Source organism: Balaenoptera borealis, assembly GCF_965194805.1.
Source record: "Balaenoptera borealis genome assembly, chromosome: 2".
In the NCBI taxonomy this organism is placed as follows: Eukaryota; Metazoa; Chordata; class Mammalia; order Artiodactyla; family Balaenopteridae; genus Balaenoptera; species Balaenoptera borealis.
The window spans coordinates 165,218,874-165,239,043 of NC_138867.1; the positions used below are offsets into that span (position 1 = coordinate 165,218,874).

Genomic DNA, 20,170 nt, shown 5'->3' on the forward strand with positions numbered 1-20,170 from the left:
TAGGTGGGAAGAAGGAACCAGTCAGAGCTCCCCCACTGAACTGCCTAGAAGGGATCAGCAGGAGTCACTCCTTAGTAGAACAAAGGGCAGGTCCCTGTAGGGCAGTACCCTGGGGTGTAGACCCAGCTCTTCTCTGGCTGGTCCTAGCACACAGAACACTGCCAACCTGACTTTGCACCTGGGAACAGTCAGGGTACCTCATTCTCTTCAACAGAAGGAGGCCCTCTGGGGTCACGGTGCTCCCCTCATCACTCTGGTTCCAGGGGGCACCTTCCTTCGGAGACAGCCTGCTGCTCTCTTGGCAGGGACTGCATCCCAGCACTTAGGTGTGGTAAGGACCTGTTGTGTATCTCCTTGGCTGGGCTGTGGGCCTTGGAGGGCAGGAGGCTAAGGGTATCCTGAGCTCCAAGACAACTGGGGCCAGTTTTGGGGTGAAGGTTGGAGAAGGCCGAAGGATGAAATTTAGGGAGCTCCGCGCCAACGCCAATACCGCGCAGAGCAACGCCAAAAGTGGCCTTTCTCCCAGGTGGGCTCACGGTTAACAGATAGAAGGATGGCGGGTAAACACTCCACTGGGGCAATAATTATGCACATTTACTAAGCCCTGGGAGGAATGGTAGTCACGTGGCTCTCGAGGGCGGTGCCCTCAGCTTTGAGATGGAGTTAACTCTAATCACAGAAGGCTTTCTGGAGGAGGCGGAATTTTTATGGCGGTCGATTGTGGTTTTCTCTGAACAGCGAGGATGAGCTTAGCACTCTAGGGACCAGATAGGTCCCGAGGTGAGCTTTTTGTCGGGGAGCAAGCCCGGGGCGGGGGTCGGAGTTGGATCGGGTTAGGGGAAGGGCCTGGGGGGTCGGCGTCGCGGGGTCAGGTTGTTTGGGTTCCCCCGCTTGCCTTCACGTTGCCTTTGGTGATTGGACGCGCTGCAGCCGCGCTAGGCCGGTGCTGCGGGGCCCCAGGCACTGGGTGCAGGCCTCGAGGTGCCAGGCGCCCGAGAGCAGAGCGCCCCAGGCCAAGGATTAGGCCAGCAGGCTTGGCGGGGCCAGCCCGGCGATCCGCCCTCCCAGCGCTGTTCCGCCGGGGTCCCGATGCCCAGCCCGCAGGGGTGAGGCGCGCGCTCCCCGGGGAGCAGGGTTGCTGAGCAGGCGGCCTGCGCCGGGCGGAGGTGGCACGAGAGGGCCATCTGCCTGGGTGCAGAGAACTGCAGCATCCCCGGTGCGAAGCGCGACCCCTCCGGGCCCCCAGCTCGTGTCCACTGCCCCGCGCGCACTCACCTACTGACGCCCGCCCGCGCCCCCGGCCCAAGTCCCGGTGCCAGGCCCAGACCCGGACTAGGCGCGGGAGGCGGTGCAGGGATTGATTAGTGGACCCCTCCCCCAGCACTCCCCTCGCCCCGCCCGAGGCTGCGAGGACCCCTGGGCCCGGGGGTGGTGAGGGAGCTTCGTCCCCGCGGTGCCCGGGCTGGGGACTCGATCTCACTGGGCGGGGGCCGCACCGCGGCAGGCCGAGGTGCGGGCGCGCTGTCAGACTGCTGCCCGGCTCGGGTGCGGGGGGGGGGGGGGGGGGTGGGCTCAGCGCGGGGGTCGCCCGGCTTCATCCCCCCTGCCGAGGCCACGGCTGGGCGGGCAGTGCCCGGGCCGGTAACCCGACCCGACCCAGCTCCCGGGAGCCGCTCACCCCGCACGGCCGGGCAGGGGGAGGGAGAGGAATGGGGGGGAGGGGGAAGGGAAGGGGTGGTGGGTGAGGGGCTGTGGGGACCGCAGGGCCGAGTCCCCGGCCTGTCTGCGCTGCTCTAGGGTGGCTGCCTTTGGTGCCTGGATGAGCCAGCCCCCTGCCTCGCGGGCGTCGGGCCTGCGGCAGGAGGGAGCCCTGGGGCTGTACAGGCTTGGCTCGGGGAGGCAGACCCGAGCTGCTGCCTCCATTTTGTTTCCTGCTCAGCTTGGTCTGTAGTGGTGGTGGTGTGGGCTTGGGGTGCGGCCGGGCAGGGGGTTCACCTGCGGCCGCGCCTGCTCGGGGTTTGAGGCCTCGAAGACCCCAGCCCCAGCCCCCAGGTGAGCCCCGCGGTAGGAGGGGGGTTGCCTTGGCCTCGGGCCGAGAGGAGCGGGCTGAGGGCAGGTGCCCAGTGGATGGGGAACCAGGGCTGTAACCTAAGATGGAGGCCGGGACTGACGCGGGCCCGAGCGGGGCTGGCGGGGCGGTCGGACAGGCCTCAGCCCGGCCAGGTGCCGCCGGGGCTGGGGCTCGAGACCGGTAGGGTGCTGGAACCGTGTGCAGCCCGGGGCCGGCGCAGCTCCCTGAGGTAGGTGAGGGGATCGGAGTGCCACCCACGACGCCTGCAGGCCCCGACACTCCGGGGAGGCGCGCGAGGCCCCTGGGGAGCCCGCCTCAGGCCCCGCCCGGGCAGCCGGGCCGGCCCGTAGGCCCGGGCCGCGAGCTGGCGCGCAGGGGGAGGGGAGGGGGCGGCAGCGGCGGCTCCGCTGATTGGGCGGCGCGCTCGCGAGCCCGACTTCACCCGCCCTGAACCCCGAAGAGTGAGGCAAAGGAGCGCGCGCCGTGGGGGAAGGGGTGCGCGCGCACTCGGGGCCCCAGCCGCACGCGGGCCGGCGCGAAGCGCTCGGTCGCTCGCGCCGCCGCGGGGGCGCGCGCGGTGGGGGTGTGAGGAGGAGGAGGCGGCGGCGGAATAGGCCGGGGCAGGTCGCACTCGCTGCCTTCTCCCCTGAAGAGAGACGCGGGGGGAGGGGGGTGCGGCGAGCGGCTCCGCGCTCTCCCCACCGCTCCGCTCGCGCCCCAGTGTAATGAGGGTCACCCCCTCCCCCCAGCCGGCCCGGGAGGGGGCGCGGGGCACGGTAACTAGTGCGCTGGGGTGGGCGGCGGGCAGGCGCGAGCGGAGGGGGGAGGCGGCCGGGCGGGGAAGATGGTGGTGGCCGTGAGGTGAGGGGCGCGGGGGAGGGCCGGGCGCGGCACAGGGTTGGTGGCCGGCGGCGTTGCAGCCGCAGGCCCCCTCCCCCTCCATCACTACCAGCCGGGCTCAGGCCTAGCCGGCCGGGCCGCCGCGAACTTCCTCCCCGCGCGGCCAGTGCCCCGCCGGCCTCCCGCGCGCACCTCGGCCTCCGCCTCCCTTCAGGTAGCCGGCTGGGGGGCACGGGGCCGGCTGCCCTCCTGCAGCAAACTTTGCTTGGTGCTGAATATTGATGAGTGAGATCGGCTCGGCCAGGAGGTGCTGCCGGCGCTGCGGGAAGGAGCGCGGCCCGGGCAGGCGGCGGCGGCGTCGGCAGCAGCCATGTTTGTCAAGCTGTAGCAGCTGCTGCTGCCCTGACTCGGCTTCACTGGCTGCCTCCGTTTCTCCCCCTGCCGCGTTCCAGCCTCTGGGCCCTGCAGCCGTGGACCGAGCAGGCCTGCAGTCAGAAAGGCGAGCTTCGGGGTGCACCCGCTTCGGCCGACTCGCCTGCGGCCAGAGCACGGCCGCTGCAAAGGCTCCGGCGCCGGCTGGGGCGCAGGGTGCAGCGCTATTGTGACCGCTGCGCCCGAGCGAGCCAGAAAGGATGGGGGGGATAACCTTTTTGTGCAGCGTCCCGGAGCCCCCTTCGAACCCTACAGCCCCCTCCCTTCGGGAGATCCGGCCACAGGACCCTCAGCGGGGGAAGGGAAGGACTATTGCTGTTTGAGATTTGGAAATTTCTACTGCCAAAGGGATTTTAATTTTAGATCAGCCCAACTGTCCACCAGTCTGCAGTGCAGAAAAAAGGGACGGCTGTTTCCATGTGGCAAGATCTGCCCATCTCCGGGAAGATGGAGTTTGCGGAGTCTCTCCGAGGCCATTTTTCCATCGTCAGCTGGGGAACTTTTTCCGCCCATGGAAGTGCAGTAGAACTAGGCTTCGAGGCCACTAGGCCTTGAGAAGTGGCTGCCATTTTGAAGATAAGAGTCAAATGGCCTATTAACTCAGATTAATTGCTGTGTTTTTGGATTCCAGGTTGATGCTGGCCCAGGATGGATCAGACCTGTGAACTACCTAGAAGAAATTGTCTGCTGCCCTTTTCCAATCCAGTGAATTTAGATGCCCCTGAAGACAAGGACAGCCCTTTCGGTAATGGTCAATCCAATTTTTCTGAGCCACTTAATGGGTGTACTATGCAGTTATCGACTGCCAGTGGAACATCCCAAAATGCTTATGGACAAGATTCTCCATCTTGTTACATTCCACTGCGGAGACTACAGGATTTGGCCTCCATGATCAATGTAGAGTATTTAAATGGGTCTGCTGATGGATCAGAATCCTTTCAAGACCCTGAAAAAAGTGATTCAAGAGCTCAGTCGCCAATTGTTTGCACTTCCTTGAGTCCTGGTGGTCCAACAGCACTTGCTATGAAACAGGAACCCTCTTGTAATAACTCCCCTGAACTCCAGTTAAAAGTAACAAAGACTATCAAGAATGGCTTTCTGCACTTTGAGAATTTTACTTGTGTGGACGATGCAGATGTAGATTCTGAAATGGACCCAGAACAGCCAGTCACAGAGGATGAGAGTATAGAGGAGATCTTTGAGGAAACTCAGACCAATGCCACCTGCAATTATGAGCCTAAATCAGAGAATGGTGTAGACGTGGCCATGGGAAATGAACAAGACAGCACACCAGACAGTAGACACGGTGCAGTCAAATCGCCATTCTTGCCATTAGCTCCTCAAACTGAAACACAGAAAAATAAGCAAAGAAATGAAGTGGACGGCAGCAATGAAAAAGCAGCCCTTCTCCCAGCCCCCCTTTCACTAGGAGATACAACCATTACCATAGAAGAGCAATTAAACTCAATAAATTTATCTTTTCAGGATGATCCAGACTCCAGTACCAGTACATTAGGAAACATGCTAGAATTACCTGGAACTTCATCATCATCTACTTCACAGGAATTGCCATTTGTAAGCAGTTTTTGGTACAACTTAAATATATACATAAATGTATATATACAGGCAACTTAAAGGGAAACTATAAAAACCAATTATAACTAATTGGTTTTTTGTTGTTTATCAGTTCATAGATGAAAGCCTATTGCTAATGATAAGCTCTTTGGGGAAATTTTACTTTGATTTAAAAAATCTTCCTCTATTGTATGAGTTTGGTTCTTTTTTGATTTTTCCCAATTAACTCTCCATTGAGGACTGGCTAAGAGTTAAACTTAAAGGGCATTTGATTGCGTTCAGATTTAAATGTTCAAGATGGAGGTATACATTTGTTTAGCTTTTTCTTTTTTAAGTGAGCTTGGCTTTGGCTTGCTGGTATCATGAGTACAGGTGAACCAGTTAATTACCTGGAGTCCTGTTTCTGCGTAAGGCATGGCTTATATTTTTAGTTGATGGGGTGACTTTTGCTGCAGGTTGAAGTGCATTTGGGGTAAACATTCAGAGTAGCTAAGATGAGAAGGCCTTCTTGGACATCAGTCAGAATTTAAATTGGGCTGATTTTCCTGAACTACCTGTTGTGCAGCATCCTATGCTTCAGGTAACTGCCACCATTAAAACTTTTCCTAGTTTTAAATTTTGAAGTGTATGTAAATGTGTGGTATGGGTGTATGTGTATAGCAATGGAAAAAAATGTAATTTGAGTTACTCAATAGTGCTACATACTATTGTTAGATTGTGGTAAATGATGAAGTTTTTTTAAAAGTTTGATCTTACGCAGAATTTTTTGACTGTTCCTAGTTAGCTAAATGATCAGTTGACTTCTTTTAGCCTCAGTTTAATCACCTTTAAAATCTGATTGTTTTAACTTGATTGTTAAAAGATTCCTTTCAGCTTTAAATATTTGATTCTGATTTTGTTTTTGTCCAGACACATTGTCATGGTCACCTGTAATGTCACTAAAGAGGATCCCATTTCCTCCCAACATACCGCTGAAATACTATGTAAAGATTTAATCAGAGAACATTTTATGGTGTGTGATGATAGTTATGAGTGCATTAAACATTCATTTTACTGTATAGCCCTGCTGTTCTTTAAAGTTAGAGTGAGAATGTGGGTGTGTCACTTTTGTTTCTGTTGATTCATATCTTAAATATGCTTTAGTACTCCTTGATTTCTTAGCTTGCAGTTGCAGATTTAAAAAATTTGTTTTGGTAGTAATCTAGAGTCTGTATTGTCCGAGGTATTTTTCAGGGTGGATAGGCTGTATTGGCAGCCTGTTGGCAGCTCAGACAAATCCTTCTTCGTGGGTTCACATTGAAATTTATTTTACATGTATATAGTTTTGTCTTTTTAACTACATAAAAACTTAGATCTGAAGGTGGAGATACATGTTTCTTTAGAAGCATACAAATATAAATGTAAATCTATGTGCTTCTTATCAAAGAAATGTCAGTGGAGTATTGGTTCTATTAAAAACAATTGAAAATACTGGAGCCTATAGAAAGTATGTTATGCATCTAAAATGAGAGTTAACAAACTTGTATAAATGTAGAAGAACTTTTTTCAGGTAGAAAATCTAAATTGCTCAAAGATTATGGACTTGAAGAAGCAAGTATCTTTATTTTTTTTTTTTGCCCCCGCAACCCGGCTGTGCTGCTCGTGGCTTGCAAGAGCTTAGTTCCCGGACCAGGGACTGAACCGGGCCACAGCAGTGAAAGCGCCAAGTCCTAACCACTGGACCGCCAGGGAATTCCCATCTTTATTCTTTCATTCCGGTTGTAGATGAAATCTGTTGCTTTCATTTTCGCCTTTGATGTGTGTATATATATATTTTTTGCCTTTGATATTTTTTAACTAAGGATTTAAAGTGAAGTCAATCTCAAAATGCAAATGTAGTTGAACAATAAGCCTGGGAAAGGTGTAATTAAAAATAATTCTATATAGCCACACACTATTGATGCTTTGAGACTATTCACAGTTGATTGGTTGATGCAGCCGGTATAGAGTGCTTACTCTGTATTAGATCCTGTGCTCAGGGCTAGAAATTAGAATATCTTTTGCAAATGCTATTTGTCTTTTTTTCTGTCTGTAATATTGTGATAGAATGAGATTCTCCTGGCGAGATTAAGAGTAGTTATTAGGGTTTTAAGCCCTCTGTCTGGAATTAGGGAAAGACACATAATTCAGCATCATATTGCCAGTTGTTTTGTACAACTAGCTATCAGCAGACTTTTTGCCTTCTGTCATAAATGAGCAGCCTCTTCAGTTTACCCTCATGTTCTTCAGTTTTTTCTGTGTACAGTGATGTGAAATGGTTGTCATTCCAGTTAATAATCCTGACCTGGTGCTTTTATATTTAATTGGGTTGATACTGTCTAATTTCTGCCAATGTACATATGCAATGTACAGTGCTTTGTACATTGTAGATACTTGGAAAAAATCTTCAAGGAAGGTTGGTCCCCGGAGCTCCAAGTTAAAGCAGTCAGTAACTTACAGTTTATTCAGTGCTTTGGTCTGTATTATCTTATTGGGTCTTCATAGCCTTGTAGTAAAAACAGATGTCATAGAAGACACAGATCAACCTTCAAGGCGCTTGACGTTATTTGAGACAAGACTGAAACCCTTGAAACCATAGAATTATCTGAGTACTCTTGGTTTTCTTTTGTGACTTTTGAAGGTCTCTGACACTCTTACCTGGGCCTGAAGTAACTCCTGGTTTTCTCACTAGGCTGATTGCAGCAGTTGTTTATTTGCTACTCTTCCTCACTTAGATATTTTATGGAGATAAATATAAATAGAGTTAATTTATGCTATGGTGGTATTCATGAATTTGGGGATCCTCAAAGTTCTTAGGATGTAGCCAGTCTCCAGGATGGTCTGACATACATTTTATATTAGTGATCCTCCTTATCTAAAGAAGACTGCTAAAAATGAATACACTTAAAATGAGGACTAAAATTTCATAAGTAAATAAGGAGAAAAAGGATTATTTAGGATTTTATATTGAAAAGTAAGATTAAGAATTATAAAAGTAAGTTTTATTTATTTATTTTTGAAAAGACACTTCTATTTTTTTTAATTTTATTTTTTATTTATTTATTTTTGGCTGCCTCGGGTTTTCGTTGCTGCACACGGGCTTTCTCTAGTTGCGGCGAGCGGGGGCTGCTCTGCTTGCGGTGTGCGGGCTTCTTATTGCGGTGGCTTCTCTTGTTGCGGAGCACGGGCTCTAGGCACGTGGGCTTCAGTAGTTGTGGCACGTGGGCTCAGTAGTTGTGGCTCGCGGGCTCTAGAGTGCAAGCTCAGTAGTTGTGGCGCACGGGCTTAGTTGCTCTGCAGCATGTGGGATCTTCCTGGACCAGGGCTCGGACCCGTGTCCCCTGCATTGGCAGGCGGATTCCCAACCACTGCGCCACCAGGGAAGTCCCTAAAAGTAAGTTTTAAACCTTTATCAAAATTTTGATTATGGGACTTCCCTGGTGGTCCAGTGGCTAAGACTCCGTGCTCCCAATGCAGGGGGCCTGGGTTCGATCCCTGACTAGATCCCACATGCTGCAACTCAGAGTCCGCACATGGCAACGAAGATCCCACATGCTGCAACTAAGACCTGGTGCGGCCAAATAAATAAATATTAAAAAAAAATTTTTATGGCAACTATTTGTTATAATAAGGCAAGAATCAAATAGATTTTTAAAAATTTTGTCCAGCAAAATTGTACCATAGGAGATGGCATACTTTATTTTGCTTCATTTTCTCATGATCATAAGGAGGATAAATTTTTGTAAAATATTTAAGGACTTAATCAGTCTTACTGACGTTTTCGTTTTAAAAATATCCACTATGGAAAATTTCAGGTGTATACTGAAGAAGAGAAAATAGTTGAATTTCCATGTACTCCTCACCTAGCTTCAAGAATTACTGATATTGGGACTTCCCTGGTGGATCAGTGGTTAAGACTCCACGCTTCCGCTGCAGGCGGTACAGGTTTGATCCCTGGTTGGGGAAGTTACACATCCCGTGAGGTGCAGCTACTCCCCACCCCCCACAATAAAAAAGAATCACTGATATTTTGCCAGTCTTGTTTTATCCTCTCTCCACTGTGTCATTCACTAACATTTCTTAACCCTTTGATGTTCATATCACTCTTTGAAGCTCCTGTCCTGTATCCTTGTCAGTTGTCACTTGTTTACTGGTTGACCTAGATCAACTTTTCCTTGCCTGTAATTGGGGTGATTCTTCTTTATTATTTACCTTGACTTTAAGGAACACAGCATCTTTTTGCCAGATTTGTTTGCAATTTTACCTTGTAATTGGTTCGCAATGTAATACTAGTTAGTGCTTCATTAGGTAATGACAGACACTGTATTGTACATGGGATGGATGTTTGAATAGAGTCTTTTTCTTGGCCACTTAAAAATAGATATCTTGGGACTTCCCTGGCGGTTCAGTGGTTAAGAATCCGAGCTTCCACTGCAGGGGGCATGGGTTCGATCCCTGGTTGGGGAACTAAGAATCCCGCATGCTGCGTGGTGCGGCCAAAAAAAAAAAGATATCTTGGTGTTGTAACAATATCCCCTGGTACAATCTTGGAGATCCAGTAAATGCTCACAAACCACTCCCTGTACTAAGTTCTGTGCTATGGATGTTTATGTGGTTAAGGAGATCAATGGAGAGATGAATGAAACTTAGAGCTTCAAGGAAGAAGTGGGATTTGAATTGGTCTTGACTGGGTTAGGTTTGGTTAGGTTTAGAAGGGTACTTTGGATAAAGAGAACTAAATGAACATAGTATTTTCAGAAGGTTGGGTAGGATGGGTGTCCTCAGGTAATAAGGCCTAGAAATCCAGACTGTGGCATTTGGTATTGATGTGATAGGAACTGGGATCCAGTGAGGAATTTCAGCTGAGAGGTGATTCGATGAAATCTGTGTTTGGAAAACTTTGGCTGGGAGAGAGTAGAGGCAATGTTAGGATGTAGGAGTCTGTTGCAGTAGTAATTAAAAATTAGAATTGATCAGAGTCAGTAGTAGAAAGAAAGGGGGTAAATCCAAAAGATTATTTCAGAGGAGGGAAAATTGGCAGCCCTTTTAGGGTTGCCTGGATTGGAGGCAAAATTGGAGCCTGGATTTGAGGAATGAAGGAAAGAGATAAGTGCAGACGATGTCCAAGGCTTGTCGTGTTGGTGCCTGAGACAAAAATGATTCCTCAGGGGTTTTCTCCTCTTCCCTTCTCATCATCCCAGCAATTCTCTACTCCCTCCTTTCCTGTCTCCACACGTCTCTGTTTCTGGTCTTTATCTGACTCTGTCCTTGCTGGAGGCCCTGGTTTTATTCATTACTCTTTCCTCTTTCCCTCTGGGATCTTTATTCTCAACCTTCACTGCATCACTTTTTCTGCCTAAAAAGAATGACATCTTCCTATTCTAAAGGAATCTTCCTTTATCCTGTAACCCCTCTGATTATCTTTCCTCTTTACTGGTGAATTTCTTGAAAAAGTTGTCTACTTTGTTTACGTCTCCTTAAGCTCTGTGAATTGGCTTCTGTACTCTGTTGAAACTGTTCTTTTCAGAGTCACAAATAACACCTCCATACTTATGCTACTAGATGTGCAGCATTTTGACCACGACTCCTTTTATGACTGCTTGTTCTCTTTTCTTCATTGTCTGCAGCCTCATCCGCTTTCATTGATTAACTTTACTGCTTCTCTACTGTGTGAAAACTCTCTCAATCTGACTTCTGAGCTTCAGACCAAGAAACTCAAATTGCCACCCGAGTTTCTCTTCCACCTGTATCATACTCACTTTTTTTTTTTAAAGCTTTTTAAAAAAATTATTGACACTGCTTTTTAATTTTTATTTGTTTATCTATTTATTTGGCTGCATTGGGGCTTCTTTGCTGCGCATGGGCTTTCTGTAGTTGTGAGTATCAGGGGCTCCTTTTTGTTGCAGTGCGCGGGCTTCTCGTTGCGGTGGCTTCTCTTGTTGCGGAGCATGGGCTCTGGGTGTGCGGGCTTCAGTAGTTGTGGCTTGCGGGCTCTAGAGTGCAGGCTGAGTAGTTGTGGCGCAGGGGCTTAGTTGCATTCGCGGCATGTGGGATCTTCCTGGACCAGGGCTCGAACTCGTGTCCCCTGCATTGGCAGACGGATTCTTAACCACTGCGCCACCAGGGAAGTCCCCATACTTACTCACTTTTGACCCTATCTCTTTTATTGCCAAACATGCTTTTCCTTCTGTCTTAATGATGGCATCATCCTCCAGTTCTTCTCAAGGCTGGAAACCTTGGAGTCACTTATTTGTTTATATGATCAAAATGCATTTGAGTGCCTCCTCTGTGCTAGGCACTGCTAGTATTAAAAAAGGGAAAGACGTAGACTTGCTTTTAAGGAACTTTACTGTGGAAAACAAGTGTAAACAATGGCAATACAGAATGCCACATGGTCTGATAGGTGTTATAGGTACTATGGGAGTGTGGAGGAAGGCATGCCTGGAGTAATCTGGAAGAACTTCACAGAGGGTTATATGTAATTTGAGCAGAGACATGCCAGTAAGTAAGAAGGAATAGCATATGCAAGTGGCAAGAAATTCTTTGATAGGAGGAATCTGAGAGGAGTGGGGTTGTCAGGAGATAAAGTGTAAATATAGGCCTTGTATTCCATGCTGTAGGGTTGAATTTTTATGCTATTTCCATTCTACTATGATGTCTTTATTACTGGTCTTCATATAGTTTTTCTCTCCAGTCTGTCTGGAGAGACAGACAAAATTACCTCTGACCTCCAAAATGAGAAAACTAGGTCTCTGGTTAAAGCTTTACCTTCAGTGCCTCGCTCCTCTCCCCATGTGCCTAACAAATAAGCCCAAATTCAGTTGTCCTCTGTGATAGGACCTCATCCCGACTTTCCCAAATCTCATATGCTACACCCAGGGAATCCTGGCTGGGTTCAGCCAGGCTGAACTGTTAGCCTTTGTCTCCCTGGTGTGATTCATCTTTTTGCATCTTAACAGTGTGTAGCATGGTGCCTTCTTTGTAGTAGACACTCATATATTTATGGAGTAAAAGAATGAATGGTGCTATTACAGAGATACAAGTTGGGAATGGGAGTAAATTTTAGGTAGGAAGGTGATGAGTGGACTGTGAATGCTCATCCTCAATGTACCAAATTTCAAAACTTCAGTGATTTTTTTGACTTTATCTCCTCATGCATTTAATTTCTAAGGGCTTTGAATTTGTGCTCCCTGTATCTCAAGCATTCATTTTTCTCTCCATTCTCACATTTAATCTCTTAATTAAAGATATTAAATCATAATAGTTTTAAGTTGGATAGATCCCTTGACAGTGTACTGTGCTACCTGTTTAGTAGAAGTCCCTTTAATCTCTCTGAGGCCCAGTTCCTCATCTCTAAATGGGGCGAACACTGTGTAGCCTACACATTTGAAAGGATGCAACAAGATAATTTATCTGAAGCAGCTAGCACACTGCTAGTTCTGAAGTGTAGGTGCTCAGTAAGTGATGCCTATTATTACTATATACCAAGAGCCAAATGGACATTTGGAAGAGTTAGTTGTGAATTTTGAGAAACATATGTTTGCACTTTTGCTTTTTTCTCTGTTCTTCTAAACTCTTCCTGCTTAATTGGTAAGATAAAGGCATTAAGTATTTTTTCTGTTTTTGTTTAATAATCAGGAGAATTTGATCCATTTTTTGTTTGGTAATCAGGAGAATTTAGTTTGGGCCATAGGATCAGTATCTCTCTGCACTCCAGCTATTAAGTAGTTTAACTTTATTACATTGTTGCTTTTTGCTGGTTGTCTTTTGTCATGGATATAAATGTTTCATTTCCACCCCCTGGTTTTCAGGAGAGCCCACCTCTTTTCTGGTGGTGGGTTTGATTGTCATTGAATGATCATTTCTGAAACTTTTTTAATGATCTCAAAATGTGGCCTTTTGAGGAGATTGCTATGAATATTTTTAGTTAGAAAAGTAATATAAATTCATGGTAAAAGTGAAAAATGGAACATTAAAAAAAAAGGAACTTTATTTCTGTCACCCCTCATATGCTCCCTCTTTTTTTGGGGGGGGGGGGCGGGACCTGCACTATGCAGCTTGTGGGATCCCAGTTCCCTGACCAGGGATTGAACCCTGGCCCTCTGCCATGAAAGCACAGAGTCCTAACCACTGGACCACCGGGGAATTCTCAGTTGTCCCTCATTTTCATTCTTTATATTTTATTAGGATTTTCTTTGTGTCTATGTACCTTTTTTATCTTTTGGTAACACAAGTGGCCTGATATACATATTATTGAATACCTAATACGTTGAGGATATCTATTCATATGAGCATGTAGGTAGATCTCCATTTTTTTTTAATGATTGAAATTTTTATTGAAATCACTGTAAGTTCACATGCTGTTAGTTGTGAGAAATAATACAGAGAGATCCCATGTATGTTTTGCTTGATTTTGCAATGATAATGTTTTGCAAAAACATCTAATATCACAACCAGGATATTGACATTGGTATAATCCACCAATCTTATTCAGGTGTCCCAGTTTATGTTTTTCATATTTTTTTTAAAGAAAATTCTACAGTTCTATAAGGACATATTCCAGATGTCCCTGGTTTTACTTGCACTTGTTTGTGTGTATGTACTATGTTAAGTTCTCTGCATTTTTATCACCTGAGTGGGTTTGTATGTGCACTACCACACTCAAGATGTTGAACAGTTTCAGTGCCACCAGGATATCTTCTGTGGCCCTTTTATATCACACCCATCTTCTTCCTGGCAGTTCCTCCTCCAACTTTTGCCAACTACTAATCTGTCCTTTGTTTCTAAAATTTTGTCATTTCAAAAATGTCCGTAAATGGAATCATGCAGTATATATATAGCCTTTTGGGATTGGGTTTTTTTCACTTAAAATTCCCTGGAGAGTCATCCAAGTTATTGAGTGTATCAATATTTTATACCTTTTTATTACTAAGTAGTATTCCGTGATAGGTATCTACCACAGTTTGTTTAACCATTCACCTGTTGAAGGACATCTGGGTTTATTCTAGCTTTTGGCTATTAGAAGTGCTGTGAACATTCATATACAGGTTTTGTGTGAACATAAGTTTTCATTTCTCTGGGATGAATGCCCAAGAGTACCATTGCTGAATCATATGGTACTACATGTTTACTTTTATAAGAAACTGCCAAGCTGATTTCCAGAGTAACTGTACTATTTACATTCTCACCAGTAGTGTATGAGTGATCCAGTTTCTTTTCCTCCTCACCATCATTTAGTGTTTTCACTATTTTTGTTTTAACTGTTTTGATAGTTATGTAATGATATCTCATTATGGTTTTTGTTTTTTGTTTTTAATTTATTTATTTTACTTTCTTTTTTGGCTGTGTTGGGTCTTTGTTGCTACACATAAGCTTTCTTTAGTTGCAGTGAGCGGGGGCTTCTCTTATTGCGGAACACAGGCTCTAGGCATGCGGCCTTCAGTAGTTGTGGCTTGCGGGCTCTAGAGCGCAGGCTCAGTAGTTGTGGTGCATGGGCTTAACTGCTCTGCGGCATGTGGGATCTTCCTGGACCAGGGCTCGAACCCGTCCCCTGCATTGGCAGGCAGATTCTTAACCACTGCGCCACCAGGGAAGCCCTCATTATGGTTTTTATTTGCATTTCCCTGATAGCTAATGACGTTGAACATCTTTTTGTGTCTTTATTTCCCATCTGTATATCCTCTTTGGTGAAATACATTCATGTCTTTTGCCCATTTTCTAATTGGATTGTTTGATTTTAATTGTTTGGTTTTGAGAGTTCTTTATGTATTCTAGATGATCTACATTCTTTATAATGCCTGTATACAAGTCATAATTTTTAAGCATTGTTTCTACTTTTAGATAACTTAATTAAAGAAACAATAAAGTCATACAAACTTGTTTCCCCTTAATAAATTGGAACAGATTTTAGTGTTTTTTACTGTTATTAGATGAAATTACTTTATTAAGGCCTCTAAAGTTCTTTTCACATGTCCAGTGACCTTACATAAAATATCAATACCATAGTACTGTGTTAAAGATTGCTGGAAGGATAAAACCCATTTTGGAGGATGAACAATTATATTTACACATTAGATTAAATTAAAAATAATTACTGGTTATATGATATCCCCTCATATACCAGGCAGAATCTGAAGGTAGTCTTTCTTTGTAAATTACTGAGGGTATATTCCTCTTGGCATCTCTAATTTCTCTTGATGCTGTAATTGGAGTTGTTGGGGATCCCTGGTGAAACTCGGCAATGTGCAAGTTTTATCTATACCCAGTAAAAATAATAGACATCAATGCCATGCTAATTGTCATTGGAATTTTATATCCAAAGGCATTTTTTTAACATTGCAGTTGGTTCAGTGGACAATGTATTGAATCTATTTTTATAATCAGCATATGAAGAAAAAACACTTCCACCATGCCATGATCTGTAAAGAATTGCAGAGCAGTTGAGAGGTAATACAGTTCTGCATTTGAAGTGCTTCCTTTTTTTTTTTTTTTTTTTTTTAAGTATAGTAGAGCTTTGAGGCAGAAGTGTTATAGTGCAGGTAATTAAACCACTGAAATTAGTTCTTTGGTGGAGTAGATATTAGAGTTTTAAGTAAAGTCTTGGTAGGTACCTTATTAATTTCATAGTAATGTCTGTGGAATTATTTCCTAAGGATAAACTGCTGATAGGGGAATTATCAGGGCAATGGGTTAAATTTTTTGTCTCAGATGTACCTACTTCTGTATGGCTTTCCAAAAGGAGTGTACCATTTCACACAGTTCTAAATAGTGTATATACGAGTACAGCATTTTCCTCCCTTTGATAGCATGCCAACTTTGATAGCATTGATGTTTTAAGTTTTTTACTTCATTAAATAGGTGCATACTTCTACCGCAAGTTTGATTTAATTAATATTGTTGAAAATGATTTCTTTGTTTCTTGTTTGTATTTCTCCTGTGGCCTTTGCTGTCCATATCCTTTGCTGACTTATCTGTCTGGGTTGTAGTGTTTTATAGCTATTATCCTTTTATCTTACAGACATAAATATTTCTTCTCAATCTGTTTTTCATTTTAGTTAATTTTCTATAGTTGTAGAGTCGAAGTTTCATTTTTCATGTATCCAGATCTGTTTGGAGTAGTTTCTTTTATCGATTCGAAACTTCTGTATGTTCGATAAACCAATTTTACACACTTGTAAAAATTTTAAAAAATTCTGTCTGCTAAAGCCTTAAATTGATCTAATAGGGATTTTATTTTAATATCTAGCACTGTGCTGATGATAATTTTTATAGAGTCTTTAATTTTATTTTTGAAAACAAATTCTTACAGCTGTGGAAGGAATGTTTCCCTTTGTATTAGTTATCTTTTTTTAAAAAAAAATTTATTTATTTGGTGGAGCTGGGTCTTAGTTGCAGCACGCAGGATCTTTTCTAGTTGTGGCATGCAGGCTCTTAGTTGCGGCATGTGAGATCTAGTTCCCTGACCAGGGATCGAACCCAGGCCCCCTGCATTGGGAGTGCGGTGCGGAGTCTTAACCACTGGACCACCAGGGAAATCCTGTATTAGTTATCTGTTCTGCCTAACAAATTACCCTCAAACTGAGCAGTCTAAAATAATAAACATTTCTCTCACACAGGGTTAGGAATCAGGGAGTGGCTTAGCTGGATGGTTCTGGCTCAGTCTCTCACGAGATTACAAGCAAGATGTCCATCACTGCTGCAGTCATCTGAAGGCTGTAGGATCCTTGTCCAGTATGGCTCACTCATATGGCTGTTGGCTGAAGGAGGCCTCAGTTCCTTGCTATGAGCGCCTCTCCATAGGGCTGCTCACAGTATGTAGCTGGCTTCCCCCCTAGAGTGAGTTGTCCAAGAGAGGAGAGACCTAGCAAGGAGATCCAAGGAGATACAATGTGGGAGGGGAATACCCTGAAGTGTGGATCACTGGGGACCATCTAGGGCGACTGGTTACCACGCCCACCCAATAAGAAATAAGTAGTTTTAAAGGAGAAAGCTTAAGTATACAAAGTAGTGACACTTAAAAAAACTTATTTATTTATTTACTTATTATTTATTTATTTATTTTTGGCTGCGCCGGGTCTTAGTTGCGGCATGCGTGATCTTCGTTGTGGCATGCAGGAACTTTAGTTGTGGCATGAGGACTCTTACTTGGCAGCATTCGAACTCTTAGTTGTGGCATGCATGTGGGATCTAGTTCCCTGACCGGGGATTGAACCTGGGCCCCTTGCATTGGGAGCATGGAATCTTACCCACTGGACCACCAGGGAAGTCCCATTAACTTAAAAAAAAAAAAAAATTAATTAATTAATTTTTATTTTTGTCTGCGTTGGGTCTTCGTTATTGCACATGGGCTTTCTCTAGTTGTGGCGAGCAGTGGCTACTCTTCGTTGCAGTGTGCGGGCTTCTCGTTATGGTGGCTTCTTTTGTTGCGGAGCATGCGCTCTAGGTGCGTGGGCTTCAGTAGTTGTGGCACGCGGGCTCAGTAGTTGTGGTGCACAGGCTCAGTTGCTCCGCGGCATGTGGGATCTTCCCGGACCAGGGCTCGAACCTGCATCCCCTGCATTAGCAGGCGGATTCTTAACCACTGCGCCACCAGGGAAGTCCTATTTTTAATTTTGATAAAATATACATAGCATAAAATTTACCATTCTAACTTTTTTTTTTTTTTGGCCGTGCCATGTGGCTTGCAGGATCTCAGATCCCCGACCAGGGATTGAACCTGGGGCCATGGCAGTGAAAGTCCAGCATCCTAACCCTAGGCCACCAGGGAACTCTCCATCCTAACTATTTTGACGTGTACAGTTAAATAACATTAAGTGTGTTCACATTTCGTGCAGCCATTCTCCAGAACTCTTTCCATCTTAGAAAACTTACCAGTTGAACAACTTGCCACTTCCCCTTCCTCCCAGCCCCTGGTAACCACCATTCTGCTTTCTCTCTCTGAATTTGACTGCTCTGAATACCTCATGTAGAATTATACAGTATTTATCTTTTTTGTGATTGCCTTATTTTACTTAATGTAATGTCCTCAAGAGTTCACCCATGTTGTAGGCCGTGTCAGAATTTTCTTCCTTTTTAAAGATATTCTGCTGTATACCACATTTTCTTTATCCATTTATCAGTCGATGGCCACCTTTTGGCTATTGTGAATAATGCAGATATGAACATAGGTGTACAAATACCTCTCCTGGATTCAGTGGGGATTCTTTTTTTTTTCTGGGCGCATCATGCAGCTTGTGGGATCTTAGTTTCCCACCCAGGGATTGAGCCTGTGCCCTCAGCAGTGAAAGTGTGGAGTCCCAACCCCACGGGACTGTTTAACATTTTGAGGAACAACCAGACTGTTTTTGCACAGTGGCTGCACCATTTTACACTTGTGATTTCTTCATATTCTTGCCAACACTTGCTTTTTTTTTTTTTAAGCCATCCTGGTGAGTGTTACATGTTATCTCATTGTGGTTTTGATTTATATTTTCCTGATGATGTTGAGCATCCATTTATGTGCTTTTTGGACATTTGTATAGCTACTTTGGAGTCTGTGTTGTTAATCCTTTGCATATTTTTTAAAAATTGGGCTTTTTTATTGCTGAGTTGTAGTTATATATTCTGGATTAAGTCCCTTATCAGATATGATTTGCAAATACTTTCTTCCATTCTGTGGGGTTTTTCATTTTCTTGATGGTATCCTTGAAGCACAAAATTTGTTTTTGTTTTCTTGTTTTTTTAATGTTTTTGTATTTGGCCATGCCGTGCAGCTTCTGGGATCCTAGTTCCCTGTTCAGGGATTGAACCCTGGCCCTCAGCAGTGAAAGCACAGAGTCCACTGGGCCGCCAGGGACGTTCCAAAGGTTTTTAATCTTGATGAAGTCCAATATATCTATTTTTTTTCTTTGCCTTGTGATGTCATATCTAAGAAACCATTGCCTAATTCAAGATGAAGAAGATTTACTCCTATGTTTTCTCCTAAAAGTTATATTCTTACCTCTTACACGTAGGTCTTTGATGCATTTTGAATTTTTGTATATGATGTGAGGTAGGGGGCCAAACATCTTTTGCATGTGGGTACCCAGTTGTCCCAGCACCATTTGTTGAAAAGACTATTCTTTCCCTATTGAATGGTCTTGGCACCCTTGTTGAAAACAGATATAGATTTATCTCTGGGCTCTTAATTCTGTTCTGTCAATTTATATGTCTATCCTTTTTTTTTTTTTAAGATTTATTTATTTATTTCGCTACACTGAGTCTTAATTGTGGCACGTGAGATCCTCATTGTCGCGTGCAGAATCTTTTTTTTTAATAAATTTTTATTTACTTAATTAATTAATTAATTAATTGTTGGCTGTGTTGGGTCTTCATTGCTGTGTGCAGGCTTTCTCTAGTTGTGGCAAGCGGGGGCTACTCTTCGTTGCCACGGTGGCTTCTCTTGTTGTGGAGCACAGGCTCTAGGCGTGCAGGCTTCAGTAGTTGTGGCATGTGGGCTCAGTAGTTGTGGCTCACGGGCTCTAGAGCGCAGGCTCAGTAGCTGTGGCACATGGGCTTAGTTGCTCTGTGGCATGTGGAATCTCTCTGGACCAGGGCTCGAACCCATGTCCCCTGCTTTGGCAGGTGGATCCTTAACCACTGCGCCACCAGGGAAGTCCCATGTGCGGGATCTTTAGTTGCGGCATGCAGGATCTAATTCCCTGACTAGGGATTGAACCTGGATCCCCTGCATTGGGAGCGTGGAGTCTTAACCAGTGGACCACCAAGGAAGTCCCTATATGTCTAACCTTATTCCAGCACCACACATTTTTGATTGATGTCGTTTTGTAGTAAGTTTTGAAGTCAGGAAGTGTTGAGTCTTATAAGTTTGTTGTTCTTTTTTTTTTTTTTTTTTTCTTTTTTTGGCCATGCCACGCAGCTTGTGGGATCTCAGTTCCCCTACCAGGAATTGACCTTCCGTGGCAGTGAAAGTGCCGAATCCTAACCACTAGACCACCAGGGAATTCCCTGTTTCTCATTTTCAAGATTGTTTTAGATATTCTGTGTCCCTTGCATTTTCATACAAATTTTAGGATTAACTTATCAATTTCTGCAAAAAAGGGAACTGGAAGTTTGATATTTTGTTCAGTCTGTAGATCATTTTGGAGTTTATCAGCATCTTAGCAACACTGTCTCCAATGTGAAAATGGGGTATCTTTCCATTTATTTAGGTCTTGTTTAATATCTTTCAGTGGTGTTTTGTAGTTTTGAGTGTAC

General features: G+C 45.0%; 1 protein-coding gene across 14 annotated transcripts in view; it reads left to right on the top strand.

Moving 5' to 3' along the window:
- The first annotated feature begins 1,950 nt into the window (after window positions 1-1,950).
- Window positions 1,951-20,170, top strand: part of NSD1 (nuclear receptor binding SET domain protein 1) — a 135,239-nt gene continuing 117,019 nt past the window's right edge. For 2 of the 14 annotated variants that reach the window (XM_082380499.1, XM_082380493.1), the window contains exons 1-3: window positions 2,554-2,847; window positions 3,975-4,088; window positions 4,829-4,918. In XM_082380499.1, the coding sequence (XP_082236625.1) occupies window positions 4,059-4,088; window positions 4,829-4,918 (120 nt within the window). In that variant the 5' untranslated portion in view covers window positions 2,554-2,847; window positions 3,975-4,058. Of the gene's footprint in view, window positions 2,053-2,199; window positions 2,301-2,546; window positions 2,848-2,938; window positions 3,126-3,145; window positions 3,411-3,974; window positions 4,919-20,170 lie in introns of those variants that run through there. The other 12 variants (XR_014241400.1, XM_082380491.1, XM_082380488.1 and 9 more) reach the window with 10 other exon arrangements.